The sequence below is a fragment of the Episyrphus balteatus genome, chromosome 3 (assembly GCF_945859705.1).
Source record: "Episyrphus balteatus chromosome 3, idEpiBalt1.1, whole genome shotgun sequence".
NCBI classification, from domain to species: Eukaryota; Metazoa; Arthropoda; class Insecta; order Diptera; family Syrphidae; genus Episyrphus; species Episyrphus balteatus.
The window spans coordinates 78,445,548-78,467,775 of record NC_079136.1 but is presented as its reverse complement, the minus strand read 5'-3'; the positions used below and the strand labels follow the sequence as shown (position 1 = coordinate 78,467,775).

General features: G+C 31.1%; 1 protein-coding gene across 3 annotated transcripts in view; it reads right to left on the bottom strand.

Annotated features, from left to right (window-relative positions):
* LOC129916918 (protein tincar) overlaps nt 1-22,228 on the bottom strand; it is a 114,434-nt gene that overhangs the window by 15,252 nt on the left and 76,954 nt on the right. For all 3 annotated transcript variants that reach the window (XM_055997129.1, XM_055997130.1, XM_055997127.1), the window contains exons 3-5: nt 20,411-20,998; nt 11,052-11,167; nt 9,986-10,217 (exon numbers count right to left, since the gene is read on the bottom strand). In XM_055997129.1, coding sequence (XP_055853104.1) covers nt 9,986-10,217; nt 11,052-11,167; nt 20,411-20,789 — 727 coding nt within the window. In that variant the 5' untranslated portion in view covers nt 20,790-20,998. The remainder of the gene's footprint in view (nt 1-9,985; nt 10,218-11,051; nt 11,168-20,410; nt 20,999-22,228) is intronic.

Genomic DNA, 22,228 nt, shown 5'->3' with positions numbered 1-22,228 from the left:
AGACTAGAGGCAGAGTCATAGGATAAAGGTTGAACAAAATGCAGCATGGAATGATAATAATCAGTTAAAGACATCGTTTCGTTGCACGGGAGCATACATATATACCTACAACGTTTTTATTTCGCAAGAAGAAGGATTGATAATTGCACTTTGCAATCCGATTAAAGTGGAATAATCATTATTTCAGGTCACTGGGTTATTTTGTCGCCAAAGGATTGTAGGGATTTTTGCATTTTTTCGCATTCGGATATTATAGTTTTGCACGCACATACTACACTGAAAATAATAAATTTCGTAAAATTACGAAAATCGTTTCTACACTACATTTTCGTTGGCCCAACGAAACTTTCGTTGGCTCAACGAAAATATGTAATTTTTCGTAATATGAAAACCTTCATCAATTAATGAAAACGTTTCATACACTTTTTCTCCCTTTTTAGTGCCAAAAAATCCAATTCAATGAAAAGATTCATCAATTAACGAAAAATTTCATACTCATTTTAAAGAATAAAAATAAGAATTTTTTCCTTACTTTATTAAAGTTTTAATTAAGTAACGAAAAAATTCATTAACTTATGAAATTCAACATTAACTAACGAAAATCTTCATAAGCTTATGAAAATTCTTCATATACTAATGAAATATTACATTGGCTTATGAAAAAATACATCAGTTAACGAAAAAAATCGTTGCCTTACAAAAAAAAACGTAGACTTGGGTGCATTTCTGTTTTAATGATTAAAAATTGAATCTTGCTTTATATAGTTCACATTAGGTTTTTGTTTAAAAATCTATGTAAGCTGAGCTGAATATAAAAAATATTTGCGTATTGACAAGGTGTCTCACGATAAGTCGGACTCATCAGTTGACTTAAGTGAGCTCCACCGGGTCGAAACGCCAATTTTTGGTTTGGACTATATTAAATTAATAATTTAACAAGTCCAATAAAAAAGTACAATTAATACAACGAAAAGTTTCGTTAGCTAACAAATATTTTTTCGTAATTTAATAAAAATGTTCATTAAATTTACGAAAAAATTCGTTAGCTAACGAAAGTTCTTTCATAAATTAATCAAAAAATACATTGACTAACGAAAAATATCACCGTGGTTAATTAAATTTTACGTTAATCTATGAAAAATTTCGTAAAGTGATGTAAAAATTCATTAACTCTCGATCAAAAATTTTTATGAAAAATTTCATTAAAATACTACAGTTTTCGTTGATTGATGAAGTTCTTCATTAACGTATGAAAGCCATTTCGTTGAGCCAATTAAATTATTCATCGGCTGAAAATTAATTAAATTTTCGTTGGCTCAACGAATTTTTTCGTTGTATTTACGTAAGGATTTGGTTCAGTGTATGTCTTCATAAATGGTTGTTTTATATATTTTTTTGTTTTTATTATTTCATTATTAACACTTTAAATGGATTCTAGGAGGATTTTAATATAAATTAAAACAATAAAATGGTATTAAAATGGATTAAGAGATATGAATTCCTTAAGCCGTGTTGTTTTTATATTTAATTTCGTTTAAAACAAATGTTTGTAAAATTTAATTTCATTTTAAAATTATTATTTCTTAGAAATTGTATAATTTTAACCAGGAAACTTTGATTAAGTATAGTAATTTAATTCAATTTTAAAGTTCAAGTGACCTCAACTCCAAAGCTTTTCGCCCAGGTACGACAGTGGGCTCATTAGTTATTATAGTAATTTAAATGAAATTAAAGTTTTTTTCCAGAAGAATTCGTTTTCAAAATAAGCAAACAAATGAGCTACGTTATACTCGTACCATTAAATAATTCTGTATATAATATAGAAGTGACACCGCTTTACAGGATTGTGTAAAGCCAAAAATCCCTGAAATCCCCTGGTTACTTAAACCAAAACTAAAATACAAAATGCTGTTTATGTTTAGTTTATTTTTGTTTTTATTTGTTTTTATTTCTGTTAGATGTGTGTTTAATTACTATTCTGTTTTTAAACAGGCTGAAGAAATTTTTAAATTTTTGATTCTTTTCCATTTGAATGGATTTTTCTGTGTATTTATTAACACTGACGAGTGACGACAAGAAGATAAACATTTTGTTCAAGTGTTTATTTAATTTCGATTAGGGTGTCTTAGTCCTTAGGTCAAAGTTTTAATTAACATTGTTTGCACGTTGCCTATGTACATGTACACTGTGGTGTATACGTACTATTTTGTTTACCGCATTAGATATGAACTTTCAAAAAATGTACTGTATTTCTCTTTTGCTTAGAACTTTCAGAGCCTCAAAATTGTGTATATTTTTTGTTCAGAAATTGTGCACAGCTTGTTCAGAGCTACGAGCTCATAAAAACATCGACCGAGAATCCTGAGCGAAAAAACCTAAACGCTTTACGTCCATGCATAAAAAACAAAAAAAAAAAAAAAACAAGTGCACAATTTATATAAAAATAGCGTTTGAAGCTATCAGCTACACCGCAGTAGATAGGCTTAAATAATAAATTACTTAAAAAAATAATTACTTTTTTCATTCTTTCAAAAATAATAGAACGCTTTTATAATGTCTCAAAAACACAGAGCCCCCATAAATCCGACGAATGCGTCACAAATTACTCAAATATTACAACTAATCTAAAAGTGGTTTTGTTTAGAAGTAGTAGCTCTAAAAATTATTATTATTTTTGTCATATTTTTCTTCGTTATTCTAACAATTCTCTTTTAAAAAGTTCATAAGCATTTTTCTTTTAAAAGTAACCATTTATACGAAATTGCGTTTTCAAAAATGTGAAAATTTCGAAAATGCGTTGAAAAAAAAAATACATCTAAGATTCGTAATAATTGAAATGTCTCATAAAATCTATTATACAGGGTGTCCCAAAAGTTAACGTCGAAACGAACACGGTAGATCGGTGGTGATAGTTATCAGAAAAATAATAACAAAAATCGCAGCCATATATTTTGTGAGTTATGGGCATTTGAAAAAAAGTCGAAAAAATGGTCACCCTGTAACGGTTTTTCATGTGCCGTGACTACAAATCTTAATTTTTCTCAGTTTTTTCTTTTGTTACGGAACCTTGAATAACCCTGCTACCAAATGCATTAAAAATGTTTAACTTAGCTGCATCAGGTTTAAAGCAAATATTACTTTTTTGCCCAACTAAGTACTAAAATTTTTTACATGACTCTAATTCAATGAACCGTAGTGTAAAAAAAATGCACTATGATGTTTTGGCAAGTTACCTTAAAAGTTGGTGTGTTCAATTCTCTTTTCAAAATGGTATAACATTGTTGAGAATATTTCATAAATAACCGAGATAAAATTTATTTTCTTAAGAAATCCGACTTTTTTATTAGGTAGTTTTTCCATATTATTTAAGTTTTGAAAGGAACCAGACATATCTTTCTACTATGTTTTTGAACCCACTGAATCCGAATTCCAAGTCCATTTAGCCCGGTCACCTTACAGTTTTAAGAAAAATGCAAACGGGCCAAACGGACTTGAAATTCGGATTCAGCGGGTCGAAAAACATATAGAAAGATAGGTCTGGTTCCTGGTGCATGACACTTTTTTTTTGTGTGCCGGTGTTATTACAATCTCATTTTTTATGAGCTGCTTATTTTATCGAATCCGTAAAGATAGTACTGCTAAAAAAAAATCCTTTTACATCTTCCTTTTTTTTTAACTGATAATAACTGCTTTCAAATAACACAATCCTGTAAAAATATACACAAAACCAATTTAATGATGCCAGCACAAAAATCAGCGTCATAAAATATAGATACATGTATTGTATATAGTTTCTTTTAGAATCGTTGATCACAAGTTATAAACCCGTACTTTGTCGTATTTAAGATGTAAAATCACATAGCTCTTAAAAATATAACAAGATGACAACAGTTATTGTATTGTCCTTTTCTAGTAAAAATTATATAGAGATCTTTAAGGGTTTTACTTATTTAACGATTAAAACATTCTAACAACCCGACAAATGCAGGCACAGTACTTATCCTATAGACGACACGAAATATATTTAACTCAAACAAAAAGGCATTGTTGTGATGAATGATATTAAAGCCACACAAGAATAAGAGAAATGCTCATAAAATCCCAAACAAACATTAAACTGAAGTAAGAAAACATGGCCAAAAGACTTAGTGGTGTGGTTGGATGATTGCAGATTTTGAGCTATCATGAAATCAGCCATCAAATTGCTATACTGACGATGGTGGTGCAGGCCATAACGACATTTCTGTGTCTGCCAAAGTGCCATGGCTTATCTTCGGACCCCCTTCTTCATTTATTTTCCAAATTACCATCATCGTAAATAAACATAATTTGCACAACAATCAAGTATAATAAAGCTTAAACGATTGTCATAAATCTTGTTAAATAGGCCCGCGCAATACATACTATCACAGCCATCGCGACGCGTCACATATTTCCTAATTTCAATCTAATGCCCATACCCATCATTTAAAGTCAAAATGGTATGATATTTGGGCTGGAGTATATGCTTCCAAGGAGCGATTATCTTTGTTATAAATTAGGACATACTATTCAGAAATTTTTCACAATATAACTTTCTTTTATATCAAACAAAATTTTGAGCTTGAAAGCCCTATTCGAAAGAATTGTTTGATGACACGTCGAAGATACAACGATGTCTTTTGAGGTGTGAAGTACAATATTAAAAGTTATTATCATTTTATTTTAAACTAAATTCGAATTTAATTTCTTCTCAAACCATAACGCCCTAAAAATAACAAAAGCAAATTAAAAAAAAAAAAATAGAGCAACAGAGCCAGCTTCATGTCCCAACTAATATTTCCCCATTAAAATTAATCTCCCACGGTAGATAACAACATCGAACAAAGGCGAATGCAGCAGCTTCAAGTCTGATGAGAAAAAAGGACGTGATGACGTAGTGGAATGTATTGCCTCATTCCACCATCACACCATCACAGCCACCGCCCAACAAATCTGGTACTTCTGTAGCTTCAGCTTTGCAGCTGGTTTTTGCTTACTTGCCCCACTAAGCCATCAATGAAACGAAACAACGAGCAAAGAATAAATAAACTTTATGTGCTTCCTGAATTCCCCCCCGAGAGAGAGGGCGAGCCAGCAAAAGGAGATGAAGGGACAAAGCATCCAGCGAACCACACTGATGCTGCCAAGTCTCCAGGAATTTTCTATTAACGCTCGCGTGAAAATAAAAAGAAAAAAAAAATATCCATCCAACCCAAGCCGATATGGAAGGAAGCAAAAACCCAATGTTTATAATCTAGGTCTTGTTTTTCTTTTGGGTCGACGTCCTGAATGATATCGGGTTGGATGGTGTTGTTATTGCCAACATTTTCTTTTTCTTTTTTTTTTCTTTCTTTTGTTATTTATTTTCAATGAAAACTTACGACAGAGTAGAGGTTTAAAAATACTAAAAAAGGAAAAAAAAAGACTCTGGTATATCGTGAGATTGAGTGCCCATGTTTTCATTTAGAGTCACAGCTAATAACTTCTAAGTTTGAAGAGGACAGTAATAATAGTTATGATTGAAAATTTGAAATCACAAAATTAAATGAAAAATAAATTATTATTTGAATAAGTAATCCAGTCAAATTGTATTCGGACTCATTTGGAAAAGGAAAGTTTTGGTCTAATTGATTTAAATGGCTAACTTTATTTTTTTTTGGGGTGCTAAACAGGAAACTGAATTTGTCCAACAAATTATATCACAACAATTATGGGAAATAATTATGGTAAAAAACAAATTTTACCTACAATGTATGTACTCAAAGGGCTCCTATGCAATTATAGAGCTTAAGAATTTCTCATTTTCTGTAACAGTAAAAGAATTTAACAATAATGCTTATTATTTATTTATACATACTAAAAAAGGTACAGGAAACTAACTTCACGGGAACCACTTTCAAATGGGAAATAACTTCACTAACAATTGGAAATAATTTCACTTTTTTCATGTAAAGTGGATTCACACTGAATTTGAGAATTAATTCCACTTTTTTGTGGGAAAAAAAATAATTTCACATTTTAACTCGCAGGATTATTTTATTTTCACAGCTCAAATTTGATTTTAGGTGTGCAAATTTTGTTCGGCTTCGCGTTTAAACTTTGGACTATAGTGAACTAAATCCAATCGAGTGCTAAACTTTGCGGAAGGCTAAACTTTGTTAGGGTCTACAAAAATCTCTGTCAAAAAGTGTTTTGTTGCAAAGATGACAAAGGTAATATTGTGGGCACAAAGAAAAAACCACGAATCTGCAAAATTGTTGTTTTGAGAAAAACGGCTTCGAAGTTTTGGAAACTCATGCAATCTTATGGAAAATCGTGCAACGCAAATTGATAGTTTAGGCTTCAAGGGAACAGATGATGGATGGGGATCGACGCAGTAAATAGAGGGACCGATAACAAGTAAAATGACGCATTACAGTGAAAATGTCCAAAAATGCAGATTCGCGGTTTTGGCGTTGTGCCGACGATATCTTCACGATCTCTGCACCTTAAAAAAAGTATATATTGTTATTCTGTTTCTTGCTCGTATAAGTAAATGTTAAAAAGCGATTTTTAATATTTTCCAAAACTTTGAAAATTGAGAAAAACTGGCATATTTACAATCAGGCACTAGCCTTACCATTGCAGACAAAATTATTTAAGACTTTTTTTTTTTTGTTGAAAACTAATAAAAACACATGTGTAAGCATAAAAAAGTATATTTAAGAGTGAATTTTAAAAAGTACAGAAGTATCATAGCAGTTAAACACACAAAATTTGATATTCGGCTTAGTTTGATGGATTAGAATAACTAATGTGTTAATTTTTCCTAAACGGTTTTTCTGATTTCAAACATTTTTTCTACACAAAACCTTTGTAGATACCTTTACATAATTTAGTTTTAAAATTTTCAAAAAAATTTTTTTTTTAAGTTTAAAAAAACTTGTAAGTTAAATAAATTAGCTAAATTAAAAAAAATAAATGAAAACTTAAAAGAATGCACATAAAATTATCAGTGCGACCTTGCCCGGAACGAAAAAAAAAAAAACAATGAAAAAAATTTCCAAACAATCAAATAAAGTCTAACTTTCAACTGCTCTCCCTTCGCGTTATTTGGGTTTAGGTAATTTTTAAAAACACTATATGATAGGTGAATTTTTTTCCGAAATTTTTAACTAGGACTTTTGACCGATTTTTGAGGGTAAATTCTTCTTTGTGCTGCTGGTAGAGGCCCAAAAGTACCCTTGAATATTTTTTTTGAGTATTTTTCCCGTAATTGAATACGCAACTTTTGACGGGTCTTACGTGAGGATCAGCAGCAAAAAAAATTGATGGTACATATCTACCTAAAAATGATATTCTTAAGCTGCGTCCGCATAAAGATTAATAAACCCTGTTTTTTTTTTTTAAATTGTTGGCCAGCATGGTACTCACCCACATTCTCAGTTAAGTGTGAACCAGTGGCGTAGATAGGGGGGGATCAGGGGGATATATCCCCCCCCCATTGGGATCGATAATTGTGCAGTATAAACAGTCATGAATAAATAAGTTGAAGAAGCGCACTTTGAAAAAAAACGCTATGGATTTCGAGTTCTTGATTAGCTTAAAGGTTATAAATATGGTTTACCAACTTTCGTTGCCATTAAGTCGGTGTTTCAAAGAGTGAATTTAGACTTGGTCCAAGCAATGGAGCTCGCTAAAGATTTAAGGGATCAACTAAAAATTAAACGGGCAGAAGACGACTCATGTTCGAAAGTTTTTTGTATATGGGAAAAATTAGCTGAAATCCTTGACATAGGCGTTAAACATAAGAGAATAGTGAAGCGACAAAAGAATCGTTCGAACCCTTCGGTTCAAAGTACAGTAAAGAATATTTTCGTGTTACTGTTTTCAATCTTTTTCTCGATTTCTATGTAATGGGCCTTGGAGAAAAATGTACAAACCATGAAAACACACTAGAAGGGTTTCCGGTTCTTTCTAAGGATTCTTCGTCTGAAATAGACAAAGCAGCTAAAAAATTTAATGAAACTGTTGAGTTTTACCAAAAATTGACCACATAAAATAGAACAAAAACAATAAGATTTCCTTATAGTTTTCATCCAAGAAGGAAATATTATTTAAACAATCGGGATTTCCTAATTGTTTTACCGACTTCCAAAAAGGAGGAGTTATTCAATTCATCTGTACTTTTTTTTTTGTGTTTGTCACCTCATAACTTTGGACCGAGTGAACCAATTTTGATAATTATTTTTGTAGGTATTGAAAAGCTGGTGCCTGTTCAGTACTATTAGAAAAACCATAAAACCCAGTTTTGATCCATGGAAGTGGGTTTTGTTTTTTTAATAAAAAAAAAATACGATCATGTACGGGATCACCTATTCCAATTTACTATAGAAATATTGGTCACAATTTTTGTTCTAGTGCCAAGTTGGAAAAAATATGAAAATTTTACAAAAAATTTTGAAAGATTTTGTACATGAAAATAATAAGAAATCTCTATGGAAAAACCTTATTAATTGTTGATATTAATAAGGTTTCTTCATAAAATAGTTTAATAAGGAAATCTGTTGGTATTTAGGTGGTCCTGGTCATATTTTTCTCTGTGTGAAGAATTAAAAACTCAGAAAAGATATTTGATCAGACGGAAAAATACTTTCCCTATGAACTTTCCCTATGAAGCGCTCGAAAGCTGCACCGAAAAAAGTTGTCCTGGTATTTATATTTTATTAAAGATATTAGCTACACTGCTGGTTTCTACGTCAACTACCGAAAGAACTTTCTCCAATTTAAAGAGAATAAAAACAATACAAAGAAGCATTATTAAAATTTAAAAAAAAATTTGCGAACTAGATCTATCCACCCCCTTAGCAAAAAGCTATCTACGCCACTGGTGTGAACATGTCATTGTTGATATTCAATGTAAGTGAAATGTCATTTTTGAATTCAACTGCCATTTCACTGTCAAAACATGCAACATTATTTGATCTTTACCGATTTCAATCGTATAGCTATCAGCACTTTTCTATGGCCTTTAGATTTTTGTTGAGCCTAAAATAAACTTCGTGTTTGCATAATATATTTTGTATGAAAAACTTTAAATGCTGATTTCTGAAATATTTAAAAATGTCCCTATCTATAAGCATAATATTGATTTCATTTCAACGCAAAAGTTATCTGCAGCTTTCAATCAGTTAATTATAATTTTACTACCAGTTGAAATAACCATGTGCATTAAATAAATTAATGTTATTAAAAAATTTTTAATGATGAAAAAAGACATTTCTTCCATAAGAATATTTGTTTATGCACTGATAAATAGTTTTAAAGAAATGCATAAAGAAATTTCATTTTATTCATTTATATACAAGTTGCTATGAGTTTTAAATCGAAAAATGAGAAAAATTCATGCAAATTTCCAATTGATTGATTGATTACTTTTTCTTTTGCTGTTTTCTTACCATCCTCTTCTTCTATAAAAATATGAGTCTGATTTTCAATATTTTCCATGTAAACCATAATTTATTCAAAAGACACAAAAGACCCACGTCGAATCAAGTCTGTATGAAAATAAATTAAAACCCCATCCTCTTTTTATACACACAAACTGACACTTTTTATCAATTGATTAAACTTTTCTCCTATTCATTGAGGTTCATTTAAACCCGTTTGCCCAGCTCCCCAAAGAACGACCAACTGACCAAACTATGAGTACCGAACCGAAATTCTGTTTTTTTTTTTTTTTTATCATCAGACTCACCGTTCATCACCTTTATATTTGCTCAGAACCTCCCCTGTTTGACAAATACCAATCACATTCTGGTGGCATAATCCCACAACCTTCATCCGTGTGTATATATTTAACGAAGCTCCAATGATGTCCGAATTAAATGGCCATATAGTTCGATTACTCTCACCCACCCACACACACACACAAGATTCATTTGCTTTTTGTTTCATGTTTGTCATATAGTTTCAGTTAAATTACCTCGTGGAAGGAGTCCGTTTTCAATTATTCTCGCCTCTAATAGAAGCCGGGGCAGCAAAAGACACATTGCAATCAGTATGTGGATAAAGGCTGCCGTTGGACCGCCATGAGTCCAGAGAGCTCGTAATGTACCACCACGGGCTTCCTCGACTAGCCCGTCATGCGGCGATAAGGAACATCTCTTTTCTGTCAGACCAGCCAATTTGACTCCATCGTTGGCCAAGTTGCCCACCTGAAAGAGTTAAAAAAGAAAATATGGAGAGAGATAGTATAAATGAATGAAAAAAAAGCTGAGCTCGGTTGATGCTTTCTAGTGAACTAGGGCTAACCCCAAAATGGATATAAATAACTTTTGCATCAATAGTGTAAGTTTGGTGAAATAACAATGTGAGGTAAAGGGAATCATAAAGGCCAGGACAATATGGGTAGCGGCGGCAGCAATTGTTCAAAAGGCTTTTTTTTATCAAAATCGCACATAATTGCACATTGCTTCCGGCCACCATACCAACGTCGTCGTATCGGGGTTTCCATTGTTATGAGTTTATTCATTAGTTGGCGGCTGGCTGGAACACCGACAATATTTGTGGGGTGTTGTTATGATGCAGAGGAATTTGTTGGCAACCAAAAAGATAGATAGGGTAATGTAGATTCTCGATGCACAAATGTGCACACGGCAAAAATAATGGAATCGATTATGGTGACAAACAACACGCGGTGATTGTTTGGAAAATGCATAAATTTAAATAGTTGTCAAGCATAGTGAAAGAATAGGGCCACTATCGATACTTTAATATTAAGGTGACCATTTCTAGGAAATTATTTGTGGCTTCTTATTTTAGTTGTTCGGATTCGGTAGAAAATTCCATCCATTCATCCATTATTTCCGACTAATAACTTGCCCAAAGTTATTTCAATGTTAATAGTTTAACGCACTTATAATTGATTAAGCATAATTTATTATATTTATAATAGTATCTACAAAAAAAACCCAGTATGGTCACCACAATTACCTACCTACAATCAAAGGACACACATATTTTTTTGTTTGCGGTTAGAAAATACTTACTTTGAAAACTGCTGATGTAAAGAATAGTGGCAGTAATATAAAAACAACACCACAAAGGACAATTTGTAAATTAAGTTCGGCCACTGGTTCTATTTTCCACTGGATGAGTGAGCAACCTAAAAATAGATAAAAAGTTTTTTTTTTTGTTAAAACATTATTCATAACTATATTTATGATAGCTTTAATAAAATTTAAATTTAAAGGAAGAAGCTTTTTTGTTGATAATATAAATATGTATTTTTTTTTTAATTTGGAAAAGGCGTTGTTAACACTTTTGTAGTTTGTTTAAAAAAAAAGTAAAGATTATATTACATGACACGCTAAAATATTGAAAGAACATAATAAGCTCTTGAGTTTTTTTTTTCAAATTATGACTTTTCAATATTTGGTGCATTTATGAACAAAACTTTAACCCCAAAGGAAATCTTAAAACATACAATGAACTTTTTGAGTGACATCTTTCAATTTAATGGAGAGTGATTAATGGAGAGTCATACAAGTCATATGCTTAAGGATATTTTAAAACAAAAATAATTGTCTTGGAATAACACGGCAAAAACCTCGTCTGGTGAATATGAGTTTCACAGGTAGGTATACAGGGTGACTGTTGTGTAGGTTTATGGAGGAGGATTGGCGTCGGTTGGTTGTAACGCTTTGTTACAATATACACTAGCCCAAAAAATTAAAGGAACAAAAAAAAATCGTTTTTTTTTTTTAGTGATTTTCAGTAAAAATGATCTTATCATGACAAAACAAAAAGCATGCGAAAGCTTCATTCTTCTAGTTTTAGGACTTTTGTATTAAATATTTTAGGTATTTCAGTATTTCAAGTGGTGAAATTGGTACTATTTATAATTATCCAAAAACCAATTTTTTTTTAAATTTTTTTCTTAAGAAAGTGGGAAAATTTTTTTCCTGATAAAATGATTACTCTTTTAAGAAAATTATTCTTTGTTTACGTTTTTTCTGTTATTTATTAACCTTCAAGTTTTTTGTTTTTTGAGGCTGCAATATCAGTCATCAAACCAAAACCATACTCTTGAATTTGACTCTCAATACCTCCAACAACAAATCACTTTACATAAAATTCAAGAATACAATTTAAAAACTTCATTTAGTTCTCTACAAAGAAATAAAGTTTACTGCGTGAAAAAAAAATATTTTCTTACATTTTAAATCAATTTAGAAAAACTTCCTAAATAGACTTTTTTATGGTTGTTTTTTAGAAAATTTACCGCTATTTTTAAGCTGTGGGCGATTAGATTTAAATAAGGCTTAAATATAAAATATTAATTGCTGCAGTTTGCGTTACACAAAATCGCACTATGATTCCTTTGAGATGACTTAAGTTAGTAAATACATAATATGTATGTCAAAAATAAGTCGATATTTTTCCTCAAATTTTTTTTTTGTTATTTAAAAAAAAAAGGCAAAGAAATTTTGTTATATATAATTAATTTTCGCTGTTTATGCACATTTCTTATAACTTAAACTTAACAAGACAAGCGTACAAATTACAATTGGAGCGATTATATTCAAAACATTACAAGAACATTTGCTAAAAAAAAAAGGTTTCTGACAACATAATTCTTGTGTTTAGCAATTTTGTATGTTAAAATGTTACGTATACGCCCCATCTGCCCATTTTTTCTCGGAATTTAGATAGAGAGGCGTAATTTTTTGATCAAAACTTGATGACATTTATAAAATGGCTTTTTATTCAAATTCAAATGCATATCTTCTCTAGCCATTAATGGACCTGAGGGTGCAATCAATCTTATTGAATAATGTTCAAATGCCACCAATTTCAATTTTAAAACTTTTGTTTCTGGTGACTTTTAACACTCTGTACGAACATTTTAGAAATCAATTATAACAGTAACTTGATTTTTTTTTTAATTCTTCAGTTTTACTTCTTAATGATTCCTAAAAGATAGAATGTAAGTTTTTTTTCAGCATCAAATTTTCTAAGTAAAAAGTTTTTAGAGTTTTCACGATTCTGTTTTTCCTCAAAGCCAAATGCAGAAAATCCTCTTCTAAACTCGGTCATTTAAAACAAAAAAAGTTCTTTTTTGACCTGTATTAAGTAATTTGCTTTTAATTGACACTATTTACTTATTAGTATTCACCCCCAATCAATCACACAATACTTTAATTTGTCGTTTTTCAAATAAACATTGATTGTTCTTTTTTCGTTTAAAAAATTAAGTTATTATATTATAATTTCAAATTTGTATGAATGAAAAATGAATTAAATTTGCTATTTTGTATACAAATCAAAATACGATCACAGCAGTGGCGTATCCAGAAAAAAATTTGGGGGGGGCTGAAAAATTTTTCAAAAATTTTTGATAAGGTAAATGTACTACAAATTTGTCTCTTTTTTTATTCATCTTTGATCGAGAGAAAAGCGCTGTGCTGCGGTACTAAAAGTCGTATAGTAGCATTTTACTGCTCCCGACAACTTCGTACTACTGTCTTCTTTCGCATTCAAAGTAGCTATTTTTCCAAGTTCTTGTATCCCAAACATTTTACACAAACAGCAAGGTGTTTAGTAAATTTAGGAGAATCGGACTTTTTTTTACAAAAACTTAAATAAATAATTTTTGGGAACTATTATTGACTTTTTCTTTAACTATACCGAAATATAAATAAATAAAGTACATTATACTTTAAGAATTATTCTTTGTTGATATTTGACGTTTCTGTGCTTTATTTTGTGAGAAAAAAATAGTAATCTTAAAAAAAAAAAACACTTTTTCGTTAGAACTTTTTCATGTGCTGAATTCAAATTACAGATTTATTCCTATCACGTCTAGTTTCACTTTTTTCGGTATAAATGCCCATATTTCCGCAATTCGACCGAAAGTGAACTGGCATCACTTTTCAATTTCACGTGAAATTGATCTTCGATCGATTTCGAAAACTTAAAAAATGCTTCGAACTGTCAAAACTAAAGGATCATCCATTTTTATTTTGTTTCTAGAGTTAAATTACTGCTATTTTGAACATGGATGCAATTTTATTGGCAACTTTATTGGAAAAAAGCAGAATTTGAAAGAAAAAATAAGAAGTCACATTTTGCGAGACATATGAAATATGTAGGTAAGTGAAAAAAAAATATAAGTTTTGATAATATTTTGTCCAAAAATTAGAGATTCGTTGAAAAAGATACCAAGTTCACGAGCAGAAACAAAGCGAATTAAATTCGATCAGAAAATCGAAATGAGCGAAAAAATGTAGAACAAATAATTTCACTATCGGCAACGCAAGTGAATGCTCAAAAAGTGAAATGCAGAACGAAAAAGTCTCAAAAACTAGTTTTCAATGAAATATTCTTTTGATGTTTAATCCGAAATATATATTTTTTAATAATATGTTTCTTTTTTAATACAAATCAGAAGCACAAACTGGAATTTGCTTAAATAAACCATTAGTTATGTTGACCACTAAGATATTGAGATATAAAAAATTTGTATTTCCAATATCTTTGAGAAAAATATTATTTTTGAAAAAAAGTAATATACTCAAGACAATAAAATACGACGTGATTGCATAAGAAGCTTTGCAAAATTTAACGGTGATGTTAATCGACGTCAAAACAACAAACACATTATTTGAAGAATTCTGAATTGGACTAAAATCCTGAAAATCCCAAACCTCAACGTCAACTGAGGCACTTACTCAAACAAACACAAACAACCATTTTAGAATTTGGAGGGGGCTCGATCATTTGAGCTGTCTCTAAATCTCTACGATTTACGAAAAAGTTTCAGTTAATCATGTAGATTATGATGAAATCAGCTAAATAGTAACATGATTTTGGAGGCTTGGGGTGGGCTTGAGCCCCCTGAGCCCCCCCCTCAATACGCCACTGGATCACAGTACCATATGTGCCAGAAATTTATTATTTTAAGAGATACGGATAACTAATTTCGTGCTTAATTATTGTCCTGTCGTCAACGGCTGTAATAAATTGTTGGTCGGGGCCATGGCTTATTCTTGTGGGAATATATACACAATAATTTATCGTTTCCAACTACTAGAACATGGTCTGTGTGATTTTTCCCATTGTCCGACATTTGTAAGCAGTTGTGTATAGAGAGATATACATAGGTATGATTACACTTGGGATTGAAGCATATTTAAGGATGGAAAGATTGGTATAAAATGGTATACAATATGTTATACAAATATATGTATTTACAACATTTTTGATTGGAAAGGCTACGGAATACTTTTTTTAAAATTACTTTTAAATAAAATCAAAAGGTGGAACTTCAATAGTTACATACAAACAAATCTGAGATGGCGATGGCGCCTGGAAAGAAAAAGAAGTTATATAGTGAAATTGATTTGAAAAAGAAAGCAAAAGTAATAAAAGCCTTTGAAATTTGTTGGTACCTGTATTGGCAGTAATTTTTTACGTGGTTTACAAGTATGAATGAGAAAAACATCTTTCTAAATGGACAGGTCCGATTAAAAAGGAACCTCTAATCGGACCACTTTTCTTGGTCCAAAGGGTGGTCCAATTAAACAGGTTTTACTGTACTATGTATCAAAGTAGGGCTGTAAAAGTAACAACAAAATGAGTACCCGCATGTATATGTTACTTTTGGCTCTTTTACCCGCAACAATAATATCGCTACTCTTTGCCTTCGCATGTTTCGTATTTTTAGTATGTTTTGTACGTTTACTATGATGAGTGGAAATTTTTTTTTGAAAAAAAAGAAAACAGAACAATTTATATTGTCTTCGCTACATTTTAAGGCCATAAACATTAAAATTGGTTGCGGCGTTCTCATGTTATACGAGTTTGAAGGTATGCCTATTGAATTTTTTCCATTTTTTTTTATTCAAAAGTGGAAACTTTTTTGAATTTTTTCCTAATTTTTCTACTTAATTTTATGTTTATATTCGTTCAGTTATCTTATAACAATTCTTTAAAGACAATTATCAGAATATTAACGAAATTCAATACAGACATGTGGAACAATTTTTCATTTTTTTTCTATTGAGATGGATTTTCAAATCTCGATTTCTCTGTTTTTTTTTTGTGTTGAACCTTTTGAAACTGAAAATAAATAAATTTTTTGAAAAAAAAAAAAAACAAATTGAGTGTATCATACATCGGATTTAATATTGAAATGGGAGTCTCGTCGTTACTCGTATGTTTCTTTACTTCAGTACCAGTAACGAATCATACGAGTAACGATACTGTTTAGAAAGTAACTTTTCGTTACTCGTTACTGAAGTGAATAACCGCACTTTAGTAACGAATACGTACGATTTGCTACAGCTCTATATCAAAGTTATTAACAAATTTCAGTTCTGTGCAAGTTTTGTTTAGCAGATTGAAAAAAAAAAATCCATATCTAATTTGAAATAAGTTATAGTTTTTATATTTGTCATGGTAAAACACATCGTACTTAAAACCTCAAGCTTTAAAATTTTATAGTTGCATATCACACTTTATATTTAGGTAAGTGCATTTAAAGTTTAATCCTAAAAGCCATTTTAAGCCACTTCAAATTTCTAAATGTCCTCTTTTACAGTCTTAAAAAAAAAAAAAAAAAAAAAAATACAAAAATACTTTTTGTAGCACTCAGCAAAAAAATAGTATACCTATTAGTCTAAGAGCCGGCAGCATATTTTGGCAGTTTTGATATAACCGAAATTCGAGTGTGCACATATCTAGATATGCACCACAGTATGTCAACGGAACAAGTCTGGCAGTGATCTTTTTCAGCTTTCCCTTGCCAGACGCATCCAAAGTGCAGCAAAAAATCAATTTTTGGCGTTTTGGTATAACCGAATAAATGATACACCAAAAAATCATAAAAAATCCCCTGATTTCGAATCTGTGGGTACCGCAAGTTTCTTTTTCAGCTTTCCCCCCGCCAGACCGCTTTAAAGCATTTTTAAGTGCATTTTTCTTATAAAAAACCTAATTACTTATTTTCTGTTAGGTATAACCGTATGATGGTAACAAATTAATATTCTATGTCTATTCCAGGTCTAGAAAATATAATTTTTAGCCAGCTATTTTTCAGCCTTCCCTCTGCCAGACGCATCCAAAGTGCAGTCAAAAATCAACTTTTGGCGTTTTTCTAGGTATTACCCCAAAAAATGATACACCAAAAAATCATAAAAAATCCCCTGATTTCAAAAATGTGGGTACCGCAAGTTTCTTTTTCGGCTTTCCCCCCGCCAGACCGCTTTAAAGCATTTTTAAGTGCATTTTTCTAATAAAAACCTTGATTACTTATTTTCTGTTAGGTATAACCGTATGATGGTAACAAATTAATATTCTATGACTATTCCAGGTCTAGGAAATACAATTTTTAGCCAGCTTTTTTTCAGTCTTCCCTCTGCCAGACGCATCCAAAGTGCAGTCAAAAATCAACTTTTGGCGTTTTACTAGGTATTACCCCAATAAATGATACACCAAAAAATCATAAAAAATCCCCTGTTTTCAAAAATGTGGGTACCAGAAGTTTTTTGTAGCTTTCGCCCCGCCAGACCGCTTTGAAGCATTTTGAAATGCATTTTTCTAATTAAAAACCTAATAGCCTATTTTCTGTTGGGTATAACCGTATGATGGTAACAAATTAAAATTCTATGTCTATTCCTGGTTTAGAAAATATAAGTTTAAGCCAGATATTTTTCAGCCTTCCCTCTGCCAGACGCCCTTAAAGATTTCCCAAATAGGTTTTTCCATAGAAAAAACACCTAGTTTCTGTTTTTTTCTTATAAAATTGAAATAATATTTTTTTGTTTATAGTAACCATATGATGGCCAAATATTAACTTTCTCTGCCTTTTACTGATTTAGAAAATGTAAATTATTTCAAGTTTGTCATACATTGTTTTTTTTTTGTAGGTTCAAAAATACGCGAGTTATGTGAAAAACTAAAATTTGTATTAAACAAAAATGGCGGCCAAATGACTCTAAGTGCGATTGAACAAAATTTGGTTTACGACTCGTGTCTTTATGCCTTTCGAGCCCTGAAGTCAAAATGCATTTCGGATTTTTTCCCAGACCCTCATGCCCCATATAGCAAAATCTAACTTTCCCGTACTATTGAAATACCTTTTCGGGCGTCTGGCAGAGGGTAGGCTGAAACAAAACTGGCTTAAACTTACATTTTCTAAATCAGTAAAAGGCAGAGAAAGTTAATATTTGGCCATCATATGGTTACTCTAAACAAAAAAATATTATTTCAATTTTATAAGAAAAAAACAGAAACTAGGTGTTTTTTCTATGGAAAAACCTATTTGGGAAACCTTTAAGGGCGTCTGGCAGAGGGAAGGCTGAAAAATATCTGGCTTAAACTTATATTTTCTAAACCAGGAATAGACATAGAATTTTAATTTGTTACCATCATACGGTTATACCCAACAGAAAATAGGCTATTAGGTTTTTAATTAGAAAAATGCATTTCAAAATGCTTCAAAGCGGTCTGGCGGGGCGAAAGCTACAAAAAACTTCTGGTACCCACATTTTTGAAAACAGGGGATTTTTTATGATTTTTTGGTGTATCATTTATTGGGGTAATACCTAGTAAAACGCCAAAAGTTGATTTTTGACTGCACTTTGGATGCGTCTGGCAGAGGGAAGACTGAAAAAAAGCTGGCTAAAAATTGTATTTCCTAGACCTGGAATAGTCATAGAATATTAATTTGTTACCATCATACGGTTATACCTAACAGAAAATAAGTAATCAAGGTTTTTATTAGAAAAATGCACTTAAAAATGCTTTAAAGCGGTCTGGCGGGGGGAAAGCCGAAAAAGAAACTTGCGGTACCCACATTTTTGAAATCAGGGGATTTTTTATGATTTTTTGGTGTATCATTTTTTGGGGTAATACCTAGAAAAACGCCAAAAGTTGATTTTTGACTGCACTTTGGATGCGTCTGGCAGAGGGAAGGCTGAAAAATAGCTGGCTAAAAATTATATTTTCTAGACCTGGAATAGACATAGAATATTAATTTGTTACCATCATACGGTTATACCTAACAGAAAATAAGTAATTAGGTTTTTTATAAGAAAAATGCACTTAAAAATGCTTTAAAGCGGTCTGGCGGGGGGAAAGCTGAAAAAGAAACTTGCGGTACCCACAGATTCGAAATCAGGGGATTTTTTATGATTTTTTGGTGTATCATTTATTCGGTTATACCAAAACGCCAAAAATTGATTTTTTGCTGCACTTTGGATGCGTCTGGCAAGGGAAAGCTGAAAAAGATCACTGCCAGACTTGTTCCGTTGACATACTGTGGTGCATATCTAGATATGTGCACACTCAAATTTCGGTTATATCAAAACTGCCAAAATATGCTGTCGGCTCTCGGTCTATATGTAAATATTCGACTCGTATACATTCTATCGAAACGGAAATTCTATATGTTTTTATTTTAACATTTATTCACAAAGCACTTTGACACAATACAACAGCTGCATTTAGAGATACAAAATCTATATAAACGCATCAACCATACACAAATCCAATTTTACGAATACTCAGAGTAGGTACACAAAAAACCACTTTTCTAATTCCAATATAACATTGTTGCCAGAATTCTCTAATTTAGTAAAAATTTGTATTTATGTTTGCGGTTTACATTTATTTTTGTAAAAAGTTTGTTTAGAGTTTTATCCAATTAGGTAACTCGTAACAATAAGGGTGTGACAGTTTTACAGATAAATTTATTGAATTATTTAGCAACTGTTCAAAATGTTCTTGATAGTTAAAGACATTTGTATTTATTTATTTTGGTTTATATTGATTAAAGAAAAAAGTTTGTTAGAATTGTATCCATATTGTAACGGGTGTGACAGTTTTACTGATAGATTTATTGAATTATTTAGCAACTATTCAAAATGTTCTGGATAGTAAAAGACATTTGCATTTATGTTTTTGGTTTGATTCTAGAAAAAAGTTTGTTAGAGTTGTATCCATATTGTTACGGGTGTGACAGTTTTACTAATAAATTTATCAAATTATTTAGCAACTATTATAAATGTTTTTGATAGTAAAACTCCAAAATATTACGTTACGGGTGTGACATCTTGAGTTTTTCGCAGGAAATAAAAATATTTAACAAAAATTACAATACAAGAAGGTGTACAAAAATTAAGTTTCGTAGGTGCGGACATTAAAAGTTATGATTTTCGACCAAACCTTGATCGTGTGACCAAAAATTTGGCGGTCGTACAGGCTGATAGGATAGATAATAAATATAATATATTTTTTATTTATTTAAAGCAAGCAAACCATTAAATGTTAAAAATTCTTCACCCTAAAAGTAGGAAATTGTATCAAGATGGCAACTCTGCCAAAAAAAAAAGAAAATACTCACCCAAAAATCGATAAGCGCCATGCACAGCCAAATATCCCTGAAAAAGTGTCAGCAATACGCCATACCATATAGACCACAATGAATTCAAATGCAGATAGTTTTTGTGATCCTTGCCGTAGGGCGGCGCTTGCTGCTGATGTTGTAGATACTTTGCTGATTTCCTTTTTGAATTTGGATATTTTGCATTGTGATGACTGAGATTACTGCTAGTCGTCGTGATGACCGAATTGTTTATGCTCGAATTGAGACTGGGGCACGTCTTGGCCATTGAGCCGGCGGAGGTATTCAGAATTGAACGGGACGATGCTGATGTAGATTTTTTATTATTGCCAACTTCGTTGTTGTTTTCATAACCAACAAGAGAACCAGTTATTGACATTGTGTTGGTCTTCTGTTCGCAATTCTGTATGCTTTGACGTTGTTTTTTTTTTCAAATAGTTTCAAAACGTTAATTTAACTCATCGAATAAGATTTTTCTGAATTTCGTTTCACTTAAATTTCTATAATGATTATGTTTGTTTCCATGATATGCTGAGTTCTTTGCGTGCATTTGTTGTGATTTTATAATATTGCAAGTGTCGACAGTATCTGCAAATTAAAAAAAAAAAAAACAATCTAACATTAATGTGAATATTATGAAGGACTACCACTTTATTTTTTGCCTTTCAGTTAAAGTGGAATTTTATTTCAGTTTTATTTAAAAAATATTAAAATACAAGTTTTTTTGTATCCCTTGCGTAAAAAGGATGAAACAAAGTTTTGGAATTTATTTTTTTTTAAATAAAATATTATTTTGTTTTATTTTATTTTTCACAGCTCGTAGAAACTTATTCAAGATAGGTTCACCGAGTTGAAACGTAGTGAGTGAAATTTTTTCTGTATTTAGAGTTAAGTAACGGCCTTAAAGGAGTAAATTTGTGGCTGGGATTTCAGCATGGATGCATCATTTCTATTTTCATTATTATGGCTAAATGCAAAAAAAAAAAAACTATCTACACAATGTAAGGGCAAGAATAAAATACTGTAAGTACTTTTTCATCTTTATTTTGTGGTGTAGGGTGTAATTTTAGGTTTTGCTACGGGGGTTTTAATAAGATGTAGAAAAATAAGGGCTGTATTTTCCCGTCAGTCTGCATGTCTGTCTATTAAAATGTTTCTTGTTCACTTTCTAATTTTTTATTTTTCAGGAGAGACAAAAAAGTGTGTAATAGGTACCTATATTGTAAGAAAAATTTTCATCGGTTTTTTTTTTGTCCTAGGTATTTCAAGTGACTAATAATATCAAAGTAAAATTATTGATTTTTTGTAGTGCCTTATTCCAATTTCAAAGTTATTTATAAAAAAAACCATAAACTTGAGCAAATATTTTACATTAATTGATTTTACTATTAAGCATTAAGAATAGCTGTAACAAACGCGTTAATTTTGAAAAAGGTTTTATGAAAATATTTTTGAAAATTTTTGGAGCGGTTTACATTGACATTACGATTATAGAGAATGCTTAAGAAGTGGGTCTTGTAATTTTTGGACGGGTATTGTTCGGCTTTTCTCATAAAGGACTTAACTGATTCCAACGAAAACTTTTGTACAAAACATTTTTATAGCATTTATAAATGTTATTTAGAAAAAAATTAATTTTTTTTTATTTTAACAAAAATTAAAAGTTTTTTTGGAAAAATCGATTTTTGAAAACGGATTGATAAATTGTTTTGAAATTTGTTTTGGTCCTTTTCGGGATCAGTTCTTAGACTTCTAAATTGGGCCCAGGACATGTGGAACAATGTCATCTTTTTCGATGAACCGCAGTTCAAGCTGCAT